This window comes from Rhea americana, unplaced genomic scaffold, assembly GCF_003343005.1.
Source record: "Rhea americana isolate MKP2758 unplaced genomic scaffold, rheAme1 scaffold_344, whole genome shotgun sequence".
Lineage (NCBI taxonomy): Eukaryota > Metazoa > Chordata > Aves > Rheiformes > Rheidae > Rhea > Rhea americana.
Genome location: NW_028186473.1, coordinates 418,528 through 441,869, shown reverse-complemented (window position 1 = coordinate 441,869; position 23,342 = coordinate 418,528). Strand labels below are relative to the sequence as shown.

The window sequence follows — 23,342 nt, the reverse complement described above, 5'->3', positions numbered from 1 at the left end:
GCATGGATTTTGCTGCCCCACTGGAAGTGAGGCCTCTGGCTCGCACTGCTTTTTTTTGTTTGGTGCAGTGCCTCATCAGTTTGCTTTTCTCCCATTTAGACCCTTCAGAAGGAAATCCAGGGACATCAGCCTCGTATTGATGATATTTTTGAGAGGAGTCAAAACATTATCACAGACAGTAGCCCTAATGCTGAAGCAATTCAGCAGAGACTTGCAGACTTGAAGCAACTGTGGAACCTCCTAATTGAGGAGACAGAGAAACGCCACAAGCGCCTGGAGGAGTCTCACAGAGCACAACAGTATTATTTTGATGCTGCAGAGGCTGAGGCCTGGATGAGTGAGCAGGAGCTCTACATGATGTCAGAAGAGAAAGCCAAGGTGAGCAGCTCCATAGTGACACCAGTTCACCAGTTYGGTTTTAATTGCTTAGCTAGAGGGGGAAAGGTGACATAATTTATTGTATTCACTAATGTAATAATAGCGTAAACAAATTTAATTCCCCTCTGAAATCTCAAGTGATCATCTCTTGTATCTGTTACGACATCTCTAACAGTGTGGAGAATAGGCCTTGCCGTACTGAGCCAGCGAAGCAGCCTCAGACAGGGAATAGCATCTCTGTGCCTTTCTTTTTTGTAAGGACAGATTTACCAGTACAATCCAGTTAGGTCAAAATTTCTAGCGGYTTTAAATCGCTGAGAACAGTACGATGCACCTGTCTGTGTCTCAGGCTTGATATTTCAGTCAATTGAGGCCACTAGTCACCAGCTACAGGCTGGCCTTTACTCCTAGTGAAGTGAAATCTGAACAAACCCATACCAAAGACTAGTTTAACTCCTGTTTTTCCAATATGATATTGCAAGGAGGTGTTAGTGTGCTGTATCTTATTTGCTATTTAAATAAATGCAGTACCTGATGAAATAAAACTCAGCTTTGTACCAATATAACACATTCCACAGGTGTTCAGTCTTCAGTTAACAGGGATTTGTGTTTTCTTTTTTTACATCAAAGAGATGCAAATGTAAAGGAGTATTCAACTTTTGAATAGTTCATCCTGAAGAATGTTTGARTGAGAAGGCTTATTGGCAATTTTAAGTAACATTGAGAATTAGGAGTTATTTTTATCTATCATAACAATACATTGAAGGTTCAGATCAGGATTTCTCCAGGCACTTTTGTGGAGAATCCTTTGGTATGGACTCCTTAGGATTTCTCGTCTTTGGTCCAGGCTGTAGTTGAAAAGCCTGACAAGCGACATGGCTAAAACTGTTCTGTTTTTCTGAGCCCTGGACAGTCACCAGTGTTGTGTACACACACAAAATGCTTCATAGAAGAGGAAATCCAATGTGCTTACTGCACGCTAATGTCATTTTGTTCTGAATCCCAGAGGGGTTTTTGCATTCACCCTTTCACTTATCATTTTCCTTTCTGTGGATACCATTTACCATAAACTCAACTATTTATTTACCATTGTCAGAACAACTTGTCTTCAAGTTGTGCTAGAGAACCCTTCTTTATAAATCCTTCTTCACACACCAAGATGAACTTGCTGTGATTAGTTTTCCCTTGGACTGGGGGAACTGGGCTGTCATTTGCTGTCACTGTTACAGGATGAACAGAGTGCAGTATCCATGTTGAAGAAACACCAGATTTTGGAACAGGCTGTGGAAGACTATGCTGAGACTGTGCACCAGCTTTCAAAGACCAGCAGAACTTTGGTGGCAGATAATCACCCAGAAAGGTATTAACTCTTGTTTTTAGTGGTATCATGAATTCTTTCAGTTGTTCAGTCTCCTCACTGGCTTGTTCTGACACACAGACTGCAGCAACCAGTAAGAAGCTCAGAAGAGTGTACAGGGCAAGCTGAGTTCAGCTTCATTCAGTTTGACATGCACATTGATCATCCTGCTTAGGCCAGGGACAGGAACTTAGGAAACTAGGATGCAGAGTGCAGTTTTCTGTCCTGAATAAGGTCAGTGCATGCAGCTGCTGCATTCTGGATACTGCTGGGTACCTTCATTAACTGTCTAGTGTACACTTTATATAGGCTAGCATTATCAGGTCTGTCAGCTCCCTTGAACCTTACAGGGGTAAAGCAGTCCTGAGAGACAGGAATCTATATGCAGTTAACTTTATATCAGCCAACTTCATATTCAGACCRTAGATTTAGTCATTTACTCTTCTGTCTTAAAGCAGTGGTCCCCAAGATCTGGCCCTTTTCTTTGAAGTTCCAGGAGAATCAGAGCCTTTAATCTGAAATTTTAAACATAGACACAATAACATCTCATTATTGGTTGATTTATCTGAACTTTCATAAGTGGCTTTCCTAGTGAAAGTACTTAAGAAGCTTAAGAGCTATTTTGCTGTGAGAGTTGCAGCTAAGCAAACTGAATTCTCTGATGACTTTGACTACAAGGGTGATTAGCCTATGAGGCTGATTTATTTAACTGCTGTGCCTTGGTTGAAGATAGGAATATCTTCGGAAAGTTTTTTTTCTTCCTCTGTTAGAAGCTTGAGTGTTACTTAACTCAAAAGCACTCTCTTGTGGTCACTGCAATTTCTAGTGAGAATGGTTTTCCTGGCTGAGCTGGCTGAGTACTAGAATAACATAATCTTTACATGGCAAAGGGAAGGCAATGGGACAGGGCTATATGGCTCAGAAGAAAAATAAGCAAAAGATATAGCAAGTAGAAACATTAATCACTTTTGGAAATGCTGAGATTTAGAGTGTAAGCAACCCATCAGTGCTTCTGAATTTTGAAGCAGAATTTAAATGAAAATGAACACTACTTGCCTCAGCAGCTTGGAGAGCTGCCTCTTTTCAAAGGAAGGACTCTGGTGTGATCTGTAGTCAAACAAATGGAGAGCTTGGCTCTGAGCTTCACTTTCTCAAGCCATGAGCTATTATGTGTACATGGCAGAAGAGATTTCCAGCTAGTGCAGTCAGCTGTGCCAGCAAAGGATGGGTCCAGGGTGTTTCAGCCAGATTCCTGTATACRGCAGACACGCATTCTATAGATTAAATATCCTAAGAGTGATTTTTGTTTCTTTTATTTTTTTTTCCTTTTTATTTTTATTACTTGTAAAAGATAGTGAGGGCTCAAAGCTCTTTGTTTTTCCAGCGAGCGTATCAGCATGCGCCAGTCCAAGGTCGATAAGCTGTATGCAGGCCTGAAGGATCTAGCTGAAGAGAGAAGGGGCAAGCTGGATGAGAGACACAGGCTGTTCCAGCTTAACCGTGAGGTGGATGACCTGGAGCAGTGGATTGCTGAAAGAGAGGTGGTTGCAGGATCTCATGAGCTGGGACAGGATTATGAACATGTAACGGTAAGTTCCTTGGACATAATGCATGTTGACATACCTTTTCTAGGTGCTGCGCACAGCAGATGGTTAAAACAAACGCATAGATGGTTTGTGTAGCTTGCTCAGATCACTTTCTAACTATATCATTGCATGAGTCTGTTCTTTGTGTTTCAGATGCTACAGGAGCGATTCCGAGAATTTGCCCGAGACACTGGAAACATTGGGCAGGAGCGTGTTGATACYGTTAACCACATGGCAGACGAACTCATCAATTCTGGACATTCTGATGCTGCAACGATTGCAGAGTGGAAGGACGGTCTCAACGAGGCCTGGGCTGATCTCCTGGAGCTCATTGACACAAGAACACAGATTCTAGCAGCCTCGTATGAACTGCACAAATTTTACCATGATGCCAAGGAAATATTAGGACGTATTCAAGACAAGCATAAGAAACTGCCTGAGGAGCTTGGTAGAGACCAAAACACAGTGGAAACACTACAGAGAATGCACACAACATTTGAGCATGATATCCAGGCCCTTGGCACCCAGGTGTGTAGCAAACCAGCAAGCAGTGCTTGCGAATGTAGGGATCCTGTTGCAGAGTGCTTCTGCTTCTCTTGGCTCCTCTGTGGCTGGGAGGCAGAGTGCTGCCAGTGGCTTTTGCAAGTTTATTTCTGCAAGAATAACTTCACATGGACCATTTTCTTACCAGTTTTTCTGCCTCTCTGTCATTGCACAGGTCCATTAGTTTCCCTAATTTAGATTTCTAGAAGGACACAGCCTTCTGAATGCATAAATAATGATCTGTTGAACATTATTCCATCTACTGCCCTTCACTGGAGAAGAAATTATAAAGGCAGAGAACTTCAGTATTGATTTGTGGTAAAGCAGAAAGCTGTGATGTCTCCAACAGTCTTAGCCTGTGCCCCCACCATGTTCCTGCTGTGTGGACAGGAATAGAGAATGGATGGAGAGGCATGAGGGTAATGCACTTTGGTCCTCAGAGGACCTTTTTCTAGCTGCCTCAAGCAGTAGTACCAGCAATACACTGTGTGGCTAAGATGGTTGGAAAACGACTTGCATGCAAAGAAGAAGGTTAATTTGACCTAATATAGTGTCCCTTTAGGCTGCATCTGAAAGACATTGAATAGATATTAAATCTGTCAAGAATTTTTAAAATAAAACAGAGGTAGCAGAGAATATGATTTTCAGGTTTTTCTGTTCTTAACATCATTCTTGGGCAATGTTCATACTAAGTGTGCTGGAAATCACCTTAGAATTGGCTGCTCTCTATGCCATGTGTTCACCTCTGTGAACATGAGACACAGCTAATCTGTCCCATTGAAGAACAGCTTGTGGGGCAGGTGCAAAAATTCAGAGATTGGTAGACTTGTAAAAAAATTCTCCTGCTAGGCATTTTTATTTTCTACTGTCTGAGAGGCAAAGGAAGTCTGTGGACCCTCATGAAGTTCCTCTGACTTTGTTATGAATTTGGGTTTTCCAGCTTAACTCTCACTTTTTATGATGCTGCCTAGCAGCAGACTGAAGAGATTTAAAGTGCATAGTCCAGACTAAGATTTTTTTTTGAAGCAGCCAAATTAGATCTAATTCTGATTCTTCAGAAGCCAAGGTATGTTAAATAGAAGATAGAGAAGAGAGTTGTCAGTGCACAGGGGCTTCTCAACCAAGAGACAATATTCAGCTGCCGAACGAGAATTTCAGAAAGGAACAAGTTGCCCAGGGAATGTGGGTGTTATGACTGCTCATACTTATCCCAGTAGACCAGAAAAGATAGCCTTTATGGCTGAGTTGTGTGCCAAGTCTTGATTTTGTTGCAATTTAAATAGTTGTTTACACTAGAGTAAAGATAGTTGTAATAACCATTTGATGTAGAAGTGTTTTATTTCCAGAAGCTATAGATTATATGCATAAAATGAGAGATGTTCCCAAAACACCAATCCTGATCTCTCAAAAAGATTTAGTAATTATAATCAAGACCTAAATGAAAGAATATATAATTATAGCATAGAATCGTGGCCAAAGCAGCTAGGATAGGTTTGGGGTGAAACAGAGAAGTACCAGGGTGGAGTATCATGGGAGTGGCGTGATTTCTGTACTTGCAGCTTGAATATTATGTTTAATTTGTTATTCAAGCTTTTTCTTATTTGTTTGTTTTTAAAAATGAGATAGTGCCAATAGAACGAGATAGACCCAATAGAATGATTTCTGGCTTGAAAAGTATGTGAAATGCTCAAGAAAATGCATTTGATATTTTCAAGAGAGCATTTAAAATGAGAAGAGGTTTATAATAGTAGAATAATCTTGAATTTCCAAATTCTTTACCATTTGAAATCATTATCTATATTTTTGAAAAATCATCTCTATATGAGCCAGAGGAGTGGTTTTGATTCAGAAGCTCCCTTGGTAACATCCCAATACTCATGTGAGAGGAAGTAAATTTGGTGATCAAAATGGTCCCCTTTTGCCCTGAAACTTAACAGTCACTTTGTATTGGTACCAAGTTCTACACAAGGTTTAGGCAAATCTGAGTGTTTGTTTCGAGGCCTGCTGACCCAACAGCCTTCTCCAAGAAACGTTCTTGCAGAGATATACTGACTTATTGGCAGAACAAACTTTTTCTTTATCCACAGACCAAATATATTTGCAATTACTTTAGAAAACCATTCAGATGATGAATTATCAGCTAAAATCTCCTCATGCTTGAAAGTACCCAAATGCTAATGCAACTCTCTCTTATAAAAACACACCAGGTGAGACAACTGCAAGAAGATGCTGCACGCCTTCAGGCAGCTTATGCTGGAGATAAAGCTGATGACATCCAGAAGAGGGAAAATGAGGTCCTAGAAGCGTGGAAAGCGCTATTGGATGCCTGTGAGGACCGCAGGGTTAGACTGGTGGATACGGGAGACAAATTCCGTTTCTTCAGCATGGTTCGTGATCTCATGCTTTGGATGGAAGATGTTATCCGACAGATAGAAGCCCAAGAGAAGCCAAGGTAATGTGAAGTCTCTCTTTTAAATCAGAAGATAGGCTGCAGGCCAGTTGAGGGATATCTGGAAAATTTGGTATTACTGAGCCACAAATTCCAAGAGAGGCTGACAAAACACAATGATGCTGTAGCAGCTTGCTTGTGTGTAATATTGTGTAGCAGAGACTGGGTTCTACTGAATAACTGCATTGTAAAATTTCCGTCAAAGAGATTAAATCCCATGCATTTGCTTATTTGACCTCTGCTTTGGACCACGATGGTGCCATTCTTAAAGAAAGGCTTGCTTCCTGGCCTACAGAGACAGTCTAGGCATTAAATTCTGTATCATAACAGCTATTACGTTTGGAATACATTTTTCTGAGCCTTGGCTCTACCATTTTAGGGATGTTTCATCTGTTGAACTACTAATGAACAATCACCAGGGTATCAAAGCAGAAATCGATGCCAGAAACGACAGCTTTACTACCTGCATTGAGCTCGGCAAATCTCTTCTGGCAAGGAAACACTATGCATCAGAGGAGGTACTATGCTTACTGACTGTATAACCACTGCAGTGCAGCTGGACTATAGATTTTCTTTTCAGTGACAGAAGGCTTGCACTGAGTAATCTATGGACTAATTAGCTGCTCATTTAGAATGACATGTGTTACTTTAGAGACTGCTGCACTTAGTTGCTGTTGTGAAATTGGTGTATAATTTAATTATGTGAATTCATATTGGGGGGAGTTGAGCTTGGCACTGAAATTTAAAGTATCTTTTTCAGTGCATGAAATGTGAAAGAAGCAGTTGTTCTGCTTCTGCAGAGAGAAAGCTCTGACGTGTTGGAAACAACTTTGAGCAAAGGGGGAGACAGTCATGAGGCAGCTTGAATTTTGTGGAGGGCAGCTGGAGTGATACACAGAGGCCTGCCTGGGGCAGGAGCAGCAGTTTTGTGTCTCAGGAAGTAAATGCAGAGCATATGAAGAGAAAATATATCCTGCTACTTAAGGCCTTCATTTATTTTCYGATCTGTCTAGGCCAAAGGATAGAGGCTCAGCCTTTCTTCCTTCCTGCCTTCCTTTGGTGGAGGGAGACTAGGCAAATGCCTTTAAGATACTGCCCACTCAGGAAGATGACGTTTTCTGCATCTGCATTACATATGAGTACTGCAGCATCCTCAGAGAAGCATTTGCTTGGAAACTGGAGAGGCTGTTCATCYGTAGAATAAATTGAGACTTCTGCTGGCCTATCAGTGTTATTAGCACAGCTAGCTGCCRGCTTTTAGTAACAATCATGGGCAGAGAGTTGTGAATTACCTGCTAGAAAAAGAGTAGAAGTTATAATACATAGCTGCACCATTTAGATTTGTTTGGCAAAAGTAAATCCTGTCCAGTATCTTGTTTTTATCAAATAATTTTGGTGTTGTAGTTCTCAACAAATACTTTATGCTTATGCAAATATGATATTTTAAAGAAAATGTCATTTATTTGTACTTTGCAGAGAAGGCAGCTGTATTCATATTTAAGTTACTTCCTGACAATTTTGCACAATGTGTCCTGTCAGTAAATGGCAATGTCTTTTGCTCATGCTAACAGCTTATATGGTGTGGTGGGGTGATGTACTGCCGGATGCTTATCTAACAGTCCTGTGTTCTCCTCTTAAATCCAGATCAAGGAAAAGCTACTACAGTTGACAGAGAAAAGAAAAGAAATGATTGACAAATGGGAAGACAGATGGGAGTGGCTGAGACTGAGTAAGGATGTCTTTGGGTTTCTCTGGGCAGGGGCACATCTGTCTACCTCTTCACTGTACCTTYGTGACCATTGAAAAAGCCCCACAGCTATTTACTTTTTTATTAACATTGCTTGAAAATGTATTCGTACTGTAGTGACTGTAAAATTCGTATCTACTAATTTAAAATAATGGACTAGTAATGTAAAAAAACTGCACCAAAGGTCTTATTCTGTATGATAAAAACGCAAATGAGTTTCTGCTGATTTCATTGAGGCTAGAATTGGGGCTGGAAGAAATAGATTTGCAGTATTTTGCAGTTGTCACATTCTAGCTGTGTTCCTACAGAGAATGTAGTAACAAAAAATACAGAGAAGTTCAGCCCAGTTATCTGTTTGCATGTGACATTACTGTGCCATTTGAGAGGCTAAAAGGCTGATAGTGCAGTTAACTGACAAAAAATGTACTTTTAAGCACTTCTGCTTTTGAGCCTTACACCAGAAGGGAAAACCCAATCCTAATATTTTAACAAGGTATTGGATATGGCCAGGGTCATGTTCAACAGATCTTGTGTAACTCTAGTTATGGTCTGAAGCTTTTGCAGTAGTCAGCTGTGGGTATTTAATTGGATTCTTGAACTTAAAACAGCTTTCGACACTGCAGTGGTAGAGAATGACACATTATTTCTACTGAACTCCGTAGTTTCACTTCTTGGAATTGCTAGCATTTCAGCTGTCGGTTTGTGCACTTCTTGGGTCTCAAAATGTCCATAGACCTGACAGCCCTAGAGCAGGTGACATCCCTTTTAATGTTTTCATAGCATTAATGAATCATGCGTGTGCAAGAGCAGAGCAGCAATCAGATCAGTTGTATGAGCTTGCCACTGTGGACAGTGTCTTTGCTTTGAAGCTTTGTTGCACCTCTCAAAACTTTCACTTTACATGGGTGTTGTGTGCTATGCTTCTCATCTAATAACATCTAGATTTGTCTGTGGGAGAAAGGGGCAACATCCATATCACATGGGAGCTTGATCACTCAACCTACAGCCACTGCCTTGATCCAAGAGATTTCTTCTGCATACTTCTGGTGATTGATGTAGTGGTGATATCTCCTGAAAGATACTGGAACATGAGGGAGGATTTTCTTTTTCTCCTTGAGATATCCAGGATACAGGAAGATAGGAGTAGCCATTCAGAGTGCTCTGGTGCTCCTTTCACTGCCTTCCAAACCTCATTTCAGCAAAGGTCTTGAAGCTATGAAAGACCTTGTTACCAGGCAGACCCAATCAAGGAGAAATTCCCCCAGACCTGGGCAATTTGGGAATAACCCTTTCCAGTCCAAACCATGATCACTCTTAGCATTTCTCTGTAGCTAGGAGAAAGTCTGCAACATGTCTGATCCCACTCTTAAGGACATGAAACTCCTCAGCAACAGAGAAGAAAAGGCAATGTATACTGCAGTGTAATTATTTTATGAGGTCTAGGCTGCTGTGTGTACTTTCTTTCTGAGCCTTAGCAGGCTTTAACAACAGCAGCATAGGAGACTTCCTAAGTTTGGGTGTTTGAAAGACATTCTTCATCAAAATTGCCTGATTCCATTCACAAAAGCTGTGGGAACATTTTTCAACTGTGAAGATTTCTTCCCTGTGAGAGTGACGGAGCACTGGCACAGGTTGCCCAGAGAGGTAGTGGAGTCTCCTTCTCTGGAGATCTTCAAGGCCCGCCTGGATGCAACGCTGTCTACCGTGCTCTAAGTGACCCTGCTGAGCAGGGGGGGGTGGACTAGATGATCTCCAGAGGTCCCTTCCAACCCTACCAATTCTATGGTTCTATGAAAACCTAGGATTGTAGCACTGTGTACATGTGTAAAATACAAAAATGTTATGTGCTTAGAGAATTGCAACCCAAAATCTAGCTGTTCCACAGACAAGGCTAATCTGAGAAAGAAAAACAAGAAATAACAGACGTTTACTCTGAAATTACTAAGGTACAGCAAATTAGAGCAAAAAGGATGCATTTAAGTTAGAAAATTAACTAGTCTGTGAAATGAAATGTGAATAAAAGTGGTCCCTAACTATTATTATTGCTCAAGGCAAAGCTAAACAGGACAAATTTTTGCCCTTTAAATCATTAATTTCAGTGAGTGCAGTTTATGCCAAATAAATTTACATTTTTTCCTCAGCTGTTTTTAAGCAAATTCAGAAGATGTCTGATGACTTCATGGTGCCCTCTTTGGTATTAATGACACTGATATCTGTACATTCTTTGCTCAGTTTTGGAGGTACATCAGTTTTCAAGAGATGCTAGTGTGGCTGAGGCCTGGCTGCTGGGACAGGAACCCTACCTATCCAGTCGTGAGATAGGTCAAAGTGTTGATGAAGTGGAAAAGTTAATTAAGCGACATGAAGCATTTGAAAAATCTGCAGCTACTTGGGATGAGAGATTTGCAGCACTGGAAAGACTGACCACGGTGAGTGCTATGGGCAAAAAAACCTTTTCTGGCCATTCACCTTGATTTTGTTGCCAAGTGGCCATTAATAATAACTGCCAGCACCACCAGCCTAATCTCCATCTGTTGATCCTGCAGAGGGTCAATCTGGGCCTAACTCAAGGCCTGAAGTTTCACATTCTCAACAATATTGAAATCTTCTCAAGCTCATTTGAGCTCATGAACCAGCAGGCAGAGCTCAARTAATAAATAACCTTAGTTACAGCTCAACAAGAGCTGTCTTAGGTCAAGAAGGGATGACCAAGAAGCAAATTGAAGAACTGAAGTAGGCCTCTCTCCTCCAGCCCTCTGACATACAAGTTGTACTGCAAAGAGGGAAGGGGAATTCTGCATAAAGAAGACCTTGGATCCAAACACTGGGACAGATTTTCAGTTAAAGATGGACAGTATAAAGAGAAGCTGGCAGGAAGGGGAGCTTAACAAATATGTCTCATGTTTTAACTGCTCCATTTCAAGGCAACAATTTGAATTGTCCCCTAGAAATACATGATAAGCCAAAAACCCCATTTTGAGCACAGCTGCAATGTCAGTAATTAATGCTTTAGAGAGAATATTACCATCTTTGGAGAATAATTTGATTTTAGACTCTTAGATTGAAATGGCTTGCTTTTTCACACATACTGACTGTCACAGCTGCAGATGAAGTCAATTGGAGTTTCTCTGCGTCTTTGAAAATCTGGCTGGTTTTATTTAGATAGTAAATTTTAGCTGTTCAGATGTGAAACGTTTTATTCCTATGTATGTTAAGCAAGCAGAGAAGAAGATGTCACTTTTCAATATTTTAGTAGCTTGGGATGCTTTTGTTTTGTTTTGTTTTAATTGAATAAATTAGAATAGAAATGTGGTCAATGAACTGCTATCCAGAACACTTCATTAGATGTTACGGGATCTGATACTGTATACCTTTACTGACAAATTCCSTGTAACACTTTGCATCATTAATACTTTTAAAGGCTCATGCCTTCAAATTTTATTGTGATAAATTTAATTTCAGTAGTGTCTCAGAAAAACGTAGTAAATTATTTTCAGTTTCTAGAAAAATCACTCTGAAAAAAACGATGAGTTGCAGTTCTTTAATATGCACAAAAATCTTTCATTTCCCAGTTGGAACTACTGGAAGTACGTCGACAACAAGAGGAGGAGGAGCGGAAGAGACAGCCACCTACTCCAGAGCCAAGCCCCAAAGTTGCCGAGGATGCAGACTCCCAGCAGCAATGGTAAGCCCAGCATATAGGAAGCTGAAGTGCAATACTCTATGCAGTGTGGGTCTTCAGAAGGGAGTCATCAGGATGGAGATGTATTTTAAAGGGAGAGTCTCAAGACTGCATCTTTCTGTGATGTGAGTCTTTTTTTGAAGACTCTGTGGATGTCGTGTTCCAACTGTAGTTGATGGGACAGGACCTTTCACAGATACCTGAATTCACTGCTAAGTTTGATGCTTCAATTTTTCATTATGGTGCAATGTTACTACTGCTGAGACATGCCTGACTCTAAAGTAAGAATGCTCTGTATACACCCAGTTGTGTTATGAATTAAAATTTCTGAAAAATCCTGGATTCTCCTTTAACGAGCATCTGTTACAGATGTATTTTAAGCCACATCCATAGAACGGTAACATTTATAAAATTACTTACGTGATAGGAATAGAATTGTTTGTGAGGTAACTGTTGTAAAAGGCCTGTCTTGATCTCACTTAACATTTATTCAATTGGACTTTTCTTCATTGCAGTAGGCTTCCATCATTGCAAATGGAAATCTGGTAAAGACAACACTTTTACAGTGCTGTTAACAGAATATGACTCATGGTCTTTTAAGAGCTTGCATTTCTGAAGAGTGCAAAATTCAATAGGAAAATCTCATTTTGAGGTGAGGTGAAAGAGACGGGTACCTTTCAAAAATTTAATATAATTTCTTTACTTTTTCATCTCTCCCAACAGGGATGGAACAAAAGGAGAACAGGTTTCCCAGAATGGTTTGCCATCAGACCAGGAATCTCCACGGGTTAGTTACCGCTCCCAAACCTACCAAAACTACAAAAACTTTATTAGCAGACGGACAGCCAATGACCGATCATGGTCTGGACTGTGACATACAGAATCATTTGCAGCAAAAGACATCTTTGTTCAGTATGGTTTACTGGTACTGGTTTAATCTTTTGCTTTCAGATTTCCCTGCTGCTTTTCTCTTCCTTCCCATCAATTGACTTTTATTTAATTAGTAGCCCCTTGGAGATATATTTGCTTCACTTTAATCTTTGTTTATTTGAATCTCCCCACTGACACCTAGTTGCTTTAAGGTGACACATTTATTTCATGTTATTTACTGTGAGTTTTTCATGTTGCTAATAGTATTAAGATTTTCCAGCTAAATCGTCCTTTTTATGAGTAATTGAGATTTAATGAGATTACATCATAATGAAGAAGAGAACTAGAATCTGACAGGTATGACGCATCGAGTTATACTAACAGGTTTCAGCACGGCAACATTATTAAATCAGCTGCTTTAGCAAGCGAGTTATTTACAAGGCCAAAGATAATACACGTGAGCGAGCTCGGCGGTAAAGGCTGTGGGGGAGGGGAGAGATAATAACTACGGAAAAATTAAAGCCTTAAGGTTAGTTGTATAACATTCCACGCAGAATGGACTCATTGACTGTGGATAAAAATAAACATGAAATAAAATATTCAAAATTGGCAACTAGATTTATATTGATATTTGGGCATTACAAAAAGCTGTGGTCTTGCTTCATAGCAATTTTTGGGGCCCCATTTTCCCTTGGTCCTATCCAATTTACACTACAGTAATTCCATTAACTGACTTTGGAGATACAGTGGGATAAATGAGAATAGGGTGTGGATCCTTACAGAGAAGTTGTGATGCTTTTCTTTAAAATCAAAATAAAACACATTGATCTAAAATCCAAGCTCTTTATTTAAATAGGCTGAATCATCTGTGTTTTATTCATTCCTTCTTTATAGGAGGTGTCCCAGTGGAGTCTGTGTGCATGCCAATAATCTTAAATGTGCAGCCATAAAAATACCAGTAAATATGTACATATATATTTAAAACAACACAGGGGTTGAAAACTGGTTTCTCTCTCCATTACCTTCCTGAAAAGCCTAATTGTTTCAGTTAATACTTAGAGTGATGAGAAAAACAGCACTGTTCTTCCTTATGTTTCTAGACCTCACYCTCCGAGATCATATAAAACTGCAGGAAAGGCTTCGGACAGGCTCAGATCAGTGCATATTAAGAGCTCTTACCATTATTGTGCAGGAAGAGCAGATCCCAGTCTAAAATTTTGGGGAAAATGCCTTTCAGCAGAAGTTTACCTCTCAAATACGCCATCCCAGTTATGCTTGGGTCTGCACATGGACTCTGTCAATATTCTAGGATATTGAACAGTTCTGTGTTTTACTTTCTTTAAATAAAGCATTTCAGTTCAGCTTAAATGATTAAATGAGCTGACTGTTTTACCTTCTAATGTTTAGGAAATTATGTGTAGTGATGGCAAGGAATGTGAGGTGAGCTGCAAGGGCATCCCAGATCATCATCTTATTGGTTACCACAGCCTTATTYATCATTTGTTTGCTTCATTTTTTTATTCTGTTACCATGTTCAGAACATGGTTCTGCATTTTCATGTTAATCTTCACCATCTGTACTTCAGTCTTTTCATAAAAGCTTTTCAGCCCACAATTTATTGAATCTCATGTTGCATTGCATCAGATGTGCACAGCTATATTATTTCTGAGCTGAGGAGTGAAATATGCCACTGTTGATTAGAATTTAGATTTCTGACATCTAGCTAAGCAGCGCAACTAAATTGGTCTGTATTGGCTATGTATGTAAAGTGAGAAAGATGATTGAAAAGATGTGCTTCAGTTGTTGTACTTTTACTATAACTTGTCTTTCCACTTCATGATGCATGTTTTTTTTTCTTTTATCAGGATAACAACATATAGCTTCTTAATGCCTTTAAAATTCTATATAGAATTATGCAAATGATCTGGTGACTATGTACACCAGTGTTGGGTCTCGGTGCCTTTAAGAATGTGACAGTTGTCAAAGCAATATAGCTGTAGCTTCAGACTTCGCAATCTGGGAAGCCTTCAGAGGTATTCTGGCTAAAAAATAGTATGTAAAAATAATTTATATATACTTTTTAACTTTTATTAATAGACATATATAAAAATTATATTTTTATGATTAAGAAAAATAAATACAGTCATCTCTTCAGCTCATCATTTCAGGCATTAGAATTATAAATACAGAGTGTGGTTTTGGCTTAGCCTATTAAAATGGTACTTATGCCAGAAGAATATGTAGTCATTTATTTGCATTTGAAAAAGGCACATCTGTCTCTATTATTTAAGCTGTGGTACAGAGACTTAACTTGATGAACTGAATATAACGTTGCTTCAAGCACTACGAAAATCAAAGGGATGTTTCCAGTCGTTGTCACCAGCTGTCTTGTTGCATGTAATAGCTATGATTTAAATACCTCAACGGTATCTCTAGMCACTAAAGCACTTGCAACTAACCTCTCAGTCGCAATAAAGAAAACTGTATTCATGTACGTGATAACTGTTTTGTTGTAACAGTACAGTTTGCTATTAGTGTTTGTCTTCTGTTGTGTTGTCTCTGCATGCCCAACGCATGTTTCCATTAAAGTTTATTTAGCTCCTGTTTTTCTCTATTTTCATGAGACATTCTTTGCATACCTGTTTACAATTCAGATTTATTTTGCTTATTTTATGTTAACTGCAGATAATACATGAAAAGGAAATAAAACATTAAAGAGCTTCAAAAAAGTTTTTCATAGCTCTTCTGCAATCAGTAGGATTTTAAGTACAAGTTATGGGTCTGATTGTGTAATTAAAATTGGCAGTTATCATGTAAAACCACAGGGTTGCAGATTGCAGTGCTGGCTTACATTTTTATTTCTCGTAAAATGATTTTAACTAGCTGTGCAGTGGCTGTTTTGAAACTTGCCTGTTTTACTTCAGATTAATGGTTATGGGTATCGCAAAATCTGTAATATTTTAACATCTTCTCTGTGTTAGTACAGAAAACATGCTACTTTCAGCATCTGGTAGCTAAAAAAAATAGTTCTGGGCAGTTTATATGTAAAGTGGTTGATGTAAGTTACTGTGGTCTGTGTAACATGCAGGCTCTGTGCATCTCCAGTAATTCATTATTACTGTTGACAAAGGTGTCATAGRCCTCAGGCAGGGATTCTGTCACTTTGAAAGAAGAATGTGTTTGAAGTTCAGCAGTTAGTCACTGGACAAAAAGACTCTTGCAAAGGGCTCTCCTCTTCCCTGAACGTGAAATGTTGGCTGTGGGTGATCAGCACTGGTGACAACCAACTAATTGAGCATTAATTGGTGAATCACTGTTTATTTCCTTAGCTACCTGTGTTGCAGTAGCTGTGCTGGCAGTGTATGGATAATCTCAGCCTCATCTATTTATTCCTCCTGCTCCCCCCCCCCCTTTTTGCTTTATTTTGACGTTTAGATAGAAATAGTGGCTTAGATTTACCCTAATTTTGAAGAAGCTGTGCCATTGAGTTTTACTATACGTGGATAACACTAGATAGATCTAGAGTGCAGGGTAGCTGTTTTCATTCTTTTCTGATGAACTAGGCTGCAAGGCTACGTGTCTTTAGGGACAGAGTATAATAGATATAATATGGCTGAAGTGGAATGTGAGCTCTGATTCTCTCCCTGTTTTAGTGGTGTAGTGTCTGTACTCTGGAGATTTAGGTTGCTTAAAGGCAGTTAACCAATCCTTCCCATATTCATAGCAAGTTGATATTTAGATCTTTATATGTCAATGTATGAGGTACAAAGGTGTGAGGTACAATAATGTATACTTGGCAGGTATAAGAAGTTCTAGCAAATGGTGGCATAATTTAGTATGTTGCATAATAATTTGGCTGCTTCTGAACTGTCTGGGCCATGTGCAGAAGTGGGAATGTCTAATTATTGTGCCATTTACAAATACCTGCTTGTCTGCGTAAGAATAGTCCAGAATGTTTGTAATCTACTAGAGCATTAGCAGCACTAAGCTTTAGTAACTTGCTAATAATAATAATAATACACACTGGTTGTGTAATTCCTGAGCTGCTATCAATGGCTCTACGTGTCAAAGTAATGGTACAGGAAAAAAACAAACAAACAAACAAACAAACAAACAAAAAAAAACCAAAAAACTGGGACCAAGCTGCATTTCAAAAGTTTATAGCCATTAGGATTCCAATTTAAATGATTTTTGGATGAATGGCTCCTGAAGACGACGACAGCTTGACCAGTCAGAGCTGCTGGAAACACGGCTGCTCTCTAGGCTATCTCGATCACAGTGCGACAGGCAACGCGATCAACAAAGCAAGTGATGGGCAAGGCCTTGGTTCTGTCTTTGTTTGGGGGTAAATAGCTGTGTGATGTTGTGTGACTGTGGTGGTTTTCAGTTCCTTTAACAAAATTCCAATCCACCTAATAATGCAAGCCTGAAAAAGACCTTGATAAATTGACACATGACCTCATTCCCCTGTCTTTAAGATCCAATATCCTAACTGGGATGGTGGAGATGAAATGCATGGTGTAATCTTTCTAATTTCTGCATGTTTTGATTTTGTTGTGTCACTAGGGGAATGGGGAAAGCGGGAAAGGAGCTTTTACAGAAACAAACTGTGCAAATTTCTGTAAATGTTCCTGGGCAATTTTGACATATTTTTCTGCTGACTGGTAGCTAATACTTTTTAATAGACATTTTGTACAACAGTAATGTCATAAAGATATTTAAGGTGGCTGATGTGTATAACTTCTACTGTTCCTCTTAGGTTTGCAGAAAGTGTGATTGTTACTGTTCAAAACATTTGAGTACTTTAGCAACAGAATTGAACACTCTCATTTTAGGATTAACAATATATAAAAATAAGAATTGACTAGCAGAGCAAAGCACAGTAAAATTCACACTGATGTTTAGTTGTTCTTATTTTCCTGACTCTCCACCTATAAAATGAGTACTAATCCATTCATACCTTCTAATTTCCTTGGTCCTCTGTCTCCATGGAGTGTGAGAAAGATCTTACTGGCCTGCGTGATTCTACAGGCAAAGTTTATACACAGCCACGTTGTGCAGGGGAACAGATTAATTGCAAGATATCTCAGTGTTGCAAGGCTTCTAGCTTAACATTTTCCCACTGTTCCTAGATGGCAGAAACTGTGGAAACAAACGAAATGGTCAATGGAGCTGCAGAACAGAGGACAAGCTCAAAAGAGTCCAGTCCTGTTCCTTCTCCAACGGCAGACCGCAAAGCCAAGACTGCCATTCAGGCCCAGACTGCTGCCACGCTACCAGCCAAAACACAGGAGATTCCTTCAGCTCAGATGGAGGGCTTCTTACATCGTAAACATGAATGGGAGACGCACAGCAAGAAAGCCTCAAGCAGGTGAACACCTGATGGTTAATGCAGATCATTGCATCAGAAGCAATTGTTACTATTGTTTCCTTACAGCTTCTAAAGACCTGTCTAGTTTGTGATCCTGTTGTTCTATGAAGTGTGTAAACATGGTTGAGCAAAGCTGTTTGATGGAGTTGCAATCTAAATATATATAGCAGAAAAGGCAGTATAAAAAAGTATAAAAAGCCGTATTTGCAAGGTGGAAAACTGAGGCACAAAGATAACATGACTTTCCCAATTCACATGATCAGTTTGTGGCAGTAATAAGATTTGATGCCAGATTTCTCAAGTTTTATGTTACCACAAGAAAAGAAAAATGCGTAGGTGTGAGAATAGAAATGTCCATATTCTTCTGACATCCTCTGCTTGCACATTAGCACTTTCCACCTACACTGTAATCTGTTCAGAATAGAAAAACGAGTAAGATGATTTTGTGTGCCGTAGTTGATTTCACTCCTCAGGACCCAGTCCTGCAGGAAAAACTTCTGCTGAAAGTTCTGCCTGCACTGAAAAAGCAGATTGTGGTCCTTCATGACCAGAGAGAGCTCATGAAGCCAGGTATCTAACTTGACTGAAAAGGAAAGTGTCGACTAGGCAAGCATCTAAGATCTGAGGTATTTGGTAGCAGCTGCAGTACTTGCTATAGCTGAATGCAGATCACATGTGAGTGATCTACATTATAATACAATCATGATTTTTGTTCAGCTAGAGTTGTATCACACAGGAGAACTACTTTGGGGCARTGACCCAGCAATATCCAGCAATACTAATATCTAGGGCATTATTTCTAGCAAGTGTTGATTTTCACAGCTCTAATAGAGAATAGGTTAGAAGATGTCACTAGGAGCCTTTATAACAATCAAGTGTTTCATATGCAATCCATTTCTAATCTTGCAACGCAATGATAAATTCTTCTACAATCAAGTGTAGTTATTAAAAGGTCAAGCAGCCTCTCTCTCAAGTATTGTAAACTGCCTAGTCTGCTAAACAGTACTCCCACTCTTAGGCTACGCTAATGCGGTATCAAAGAGAGCTCTGGAAATCTTGATTCCATTTGGCTCCAAGTCAGTACTTTTGTCTTGAAACAGTGCTTTTATGTGTGTAGTTTACAGGAGAGTGCATGCCATATTCACATCCTCAGATTGAACTGGTCTCCATGATTTTTGCATAAATTATTGTGTTTAATTTATGCAATTCTGCAAGTATGAACATTAGACTTACACATACTTTTCTTATTTTCCATGTCTTGAAGATCATGGCATAATGTCTACTGTGTCATAAACAACCAAGAGATGGGCTTCTACAAGGATTCAAAAGCTGCTGCCTCTGGCATTCCCTACCACAATGAGATTCCTGTCAGTTTGAAAGAAGCAGTCTGTGAAATAGCAGTTGATTATAAAAAGAAAAAGCATGTGTTCAAGCTAAGGTAAGCCTGCTGAAACATCTTTCCATTAGTAAAAGTTTGTGGTGGGTATGTTCATTCCCTCATGGACTGTGCAAATTCAGGGGCAGGATCCAGCCCAACAGCTAATGATACATATTTACTGCAGTATCTGCTTTTCTAAACAGGATCTTCTCAGCAGTGAAACATGGTACATTTATTAAAGACAGCAACCACAAAACAGAATTAAAATAATCAGTGTACTGGGACAAGACTAGAAATGTATGCCTAAAGTTAGAAGCCTGCATCTAAAAATTCTGAGCTTACCATCAGCTGCCACAAGAATTAATTGAAAGGAGCTGAATGCTTATGGTTCTGCTCCTCTAAAAATCAAGCCTCGTGTTTAATTATTTCAGTATGGACTTAGGAGACTACTAAGAGTATCTATCACATGCTCAGGTCTAGAACATGTAGTTACAGAGTATTTCATTGTGAAGTATATGAAATACTTGTTGTTCAAAGGTTTTAAAAAAGGCTTTTCCTTCCAGAATTGTATGTTTTACTGGTCAATCTTTTAGTGCCAGCAGTTACAAAATATTCCATTATTACATAGCTTCTAGGTGCTTCTGTCAAAGGTGATTCTCTAATCTGATTAACAGATGTATTTCAGGATAGATTCTTTGCTCTTTTTAAGTAGATTTTGATAAAAGAACCTTCTAAAAATGATAGATTTAGGGAAATTTGGCATTTACTTTATTTGAAGACAGGTCTGTGATTTATCCCTTTTACTATTTTGAACATTTCTGAATTGGTAATGCAGGGACAAGCTCTTCTAAATATGAAGTTATGCAGAAAAATTGATTACCCTTCCTTTCACAGTACCCTGTCACCTGTATCAAGCTTCTGAGTAGTTGCATGTAGTGTATTTTCTTCACTCATTCTTATTAGGAGGGTCCCCCAGATAGACCACTATTTGCTATCACAGCAAATCTATCTCTTCAAGGTGAGAAAGGGTATGCTGTTGAGAGGGTCACTTCTGCAAAGGCTGAGGTCTCTACAGATCCCATATGCAGGCAAATCTCCCACAAAGAAGATCTTGTGATCTCTCGATAGTACACTGGAAGTATTTTCTTTAGTTTTGTTAAAGAAGAAAGCAAGGCATAATTATGTTCTTGCAAGTGTATATCTTACTTCACCTTTTACATTATGATACTGTTGAATACTTCATTTCATCTCATAAATAGATGTCAAAATGCTTTCTTTTGGAGGGGAAAGATAGGAAAGCCATCCCTGCAATGCAGCTTCTTCTGCTGACAGTTCTTCTACCTTGTTCAGATGACTATTGTGATGTTATTTAGTCTTTCCTTACTAATATCCATCTCCATATAAATTGCTAAATGTGTCCCAGGTAAACCTCTCTGAGTAAAATCACAGAAATAAAACAGAGGGGAGACTCTGGCCTTCGGTGTGTGAAGAGGCACCTACTCAGGAGTAATATACCACATAGTATCTTGAGTCATCATCACTGTAGTTACCACGACATGTCAGCTGCAGAATTTTTGCAGGTTTCTTCAAAAGTTGTGAAAACTCTGGGTGTTGACTGTGATCATTTTTAAGTATTGAGTAAATTTTCCTACTGTCTTGCAAAAAAAAAGAAAAAATCTGCCTGAAGTAGCAGTCATTAGCTGCTTAAGTTCTCTGCCTCTGCAATGTGTGCTGACCTACTGGAAGACATTCACTATCATAAGCATGTATATATCATAAGCAAAACTAGGATATATACTATGTGTGTATGCATGGCTATGTCCGAATGAAAATATGAGATACCAAAACGTTAGCTGCTGATGCGATACATTTGTGTACATATAGATATTATGACTTTCTCATGCAGTCCCGTGTGTCTGATTACATACGTAGTTAAGCAAGCAGCAGTTTAACCAGTGTGATTATAACTAAGCTAAATTTATGATGGTTGTTTTCATTGCAGACTGACTGATGGCAACGAGTACCTCTTCCAAGCCAAAGATGACGTAAGTTTGTTTTTCCCGTTATCTATTGCCTATGTGGTAGTTATGCTACTATATAATAGGAGAAAGAAAATTGCCTAGATCTTAGGGGTGCATTTTAATTTGCTTGTCTTCAGTYATGTCTGTATGTGTGCATAATGTGTAGATTCAGAAACTCCTAGTGGCACCACCAGGAGAGCAGGGCTTTTGAGGTACAGCCTGTAGTATGCATGTCCTGCAGGTGCCTAASAGGAGGAGTGCCAGATGATGAGTTTGTACTGCATTCCCATTAATTTCCTACTTCTATCCGTTCCCCTTCCATAATATTGAAAGAATGAGAGAGGGCGTGTGACATATGGATTGTAACATCTATTTACCTTTGGTGCTTGTTGAAGGAGGAGATGAACACATGGATTCAGGCCATCACATCAGCTATCTCTTCCGATAAAATCGAAGTGTCCCCAACCACCCAGAGCACTCCAGCTTCCAGCCGTGCCCAGACCCTGCCAGCCAGTGTCACAATAACCAGCGAGTCCAGTCCTGGCAAGCGAGAGAAAGACAAAGAGAAAGACAAGGAAAAAAGATTCAGCCTTTTTGGTAAAAAGAAGTGAACTCCATCTCCACACACTGCACTTCTCTGGCCGTTCCAGTGGAAATCCAGCATGCAAGCTCAGAACCAATACGTTACTCTCTGTGCCTCATGTTCCTCAATGTGATTGACATTTTTTTATTTATAGAGCATTTTAAAATAAAAAGCCAACAACAACAAAAAAAAGAATCTAAAGTTACAAATGTATGAGGTGCATTGAGCAGCTTCTGTAGGAGAGGAAGGACCAGGTTTTGGGGTTTTGTTTTTGTTTTTTTAAATGAAGTTAATGTAGATTAGATCTTAATATTTAAACTGTTCCTCAATTTTGTGAGGCTGTCTTGGAAAATAACCCACACCTAGTGCTATTGGTATGCAAGGCAGCGGTGCTTTCGAATCTACTGTGCACATCAAAAACCAATGTACAAATTTTCAAAAATGTTCACTTCCATTTAAGGTTGTTATGCTGAGTCTTGACTAGTAGAGCCTCTCATTATGATTCTAACATTTATGAAAACGATAGTGTATTATCTTTGCTGTAACAGAGTGCAGGTATGCATTAACTTACAGACAAACCATTTATATCCTGGCATTGGTTATTAACACAACCTGAAGCTTTTCTGCATCAAGTACGACAGATAAGAATGTTGGTGTACAAGATGGATAAGCAGGCTGATACAGTTTTAAATAATCTGTAATTTCAAAAAAAAAAAWTTTTGCTGAAATACATTATATTGTATGTTTCAGATAATTCTAGTACAAAGTATAATAAGACTAGATGTATAATAAACCCTTTAAAATCATCGATAAGTGTAAAAGTGGAACTGAAGCATTTACTGGAAAAAAGTAATGTTACTCAAATGGTTACTTGCTTGTCAGCTACAGCACTGTGTGTTATAATTTTGCTACATTACCTTGCTATTTGATACATAGTGTGCATTTCTCTGTCACTGTAACTATTGTAATGAAAAATTTTCATCTTACTGCACAATCAAAAAATACGTTTAATAGGAATGAACTCTCAATGACTGGGCCTGTAGTCAAGAGTAGTACTGGAACTGGCTTTCAGTTGTATCGAACTGTACCTCTAGACTTTTACCCTATCTGTTAAATATATGCTATGTCATTAAATGCTTTTAAAACTACATATGCTGGTAAGTTTCTTATTCCGTTTCTGACCATGTCAAATCATAATTTTGAAACACGATCAAAAATAAAGTTATTTTAAAATGTCATCTCTCCTGTGCACTGGAACTGATGTATTTTAAAATGTAATTTCATTTTTTTTGTGTGGAACTTCATATTGAAATAGTTCTCTTTTCTCTCTTCCATCTTTTCTCTGCCTTCCCTTTCCCTTCAAGTTCAGCCTGCTCT

At 39.0% G+C, this 23,342-nt stretch overlaps 1 protein-coding gene across 2 annotated transcripts in view; it reads left to right on the top strand.

Annotated features, from left to right (window-relative positions):
• Positions 1–23,113, top strand: part of SPTBN1 (spectrin beta, non-erythrocytic 1) — a 111,601-nt gene extending 88,488 nt beyond the window's left edge. For both annotated transcript variants that reach the window (XM_085311576.1, XM_085311577.1), the window contains 14 exons: positions 100–378; positions 1,608–1,738; positions 3,120–3,324; positions 3,475–3,849; positions 6,072–6,316; positions 6,693–6,831; positions 7,958–8,042; positions 10,293–10,489; positions 11,633–11,745; positions 12,466–12,529; positions 17,745–17,983; positions 19,248–19,421; positions 21,364–21,406; positions 21,778–23,113. In XM_085311576.1, the coding sequence (XP_085167702.1) occupies positions 100–378; positions 1,608–1,738; positions 3,120–3,324; positions 3,475–3,849; positions 6,072–6,316; positions 6,693–6,831; positions 7,958–8,042; positions 10,293–10,489; positions 11,633–11,745; positions 12,466–12,529; positions 17,745–17,983; positions 19,248–19,421; positions 21,364–21,406; positions 21,778–21,993 (2,505 nt within the window). In that variant the 3' untranslated portion in view covers positions 21,994–23,113. The remainder of the gene's footprint in view (positions 1–99; positions 379–1,607; positions 1,739–3,119; positions 3,325–3,474; positions 3,850–6,071; positions 6,317–6,692; positions 6,832–7,957; positions 8,043–10,292; positions 10,490–11,632; positions 11,746–12,465; positions 12,530–17,744; positions 17,984–19,247; positions 19,422–21,363; positions 21,407–21,777) is intronic.
• Positions 23,114–23,342: the final 229 nt, after the last annotated feature.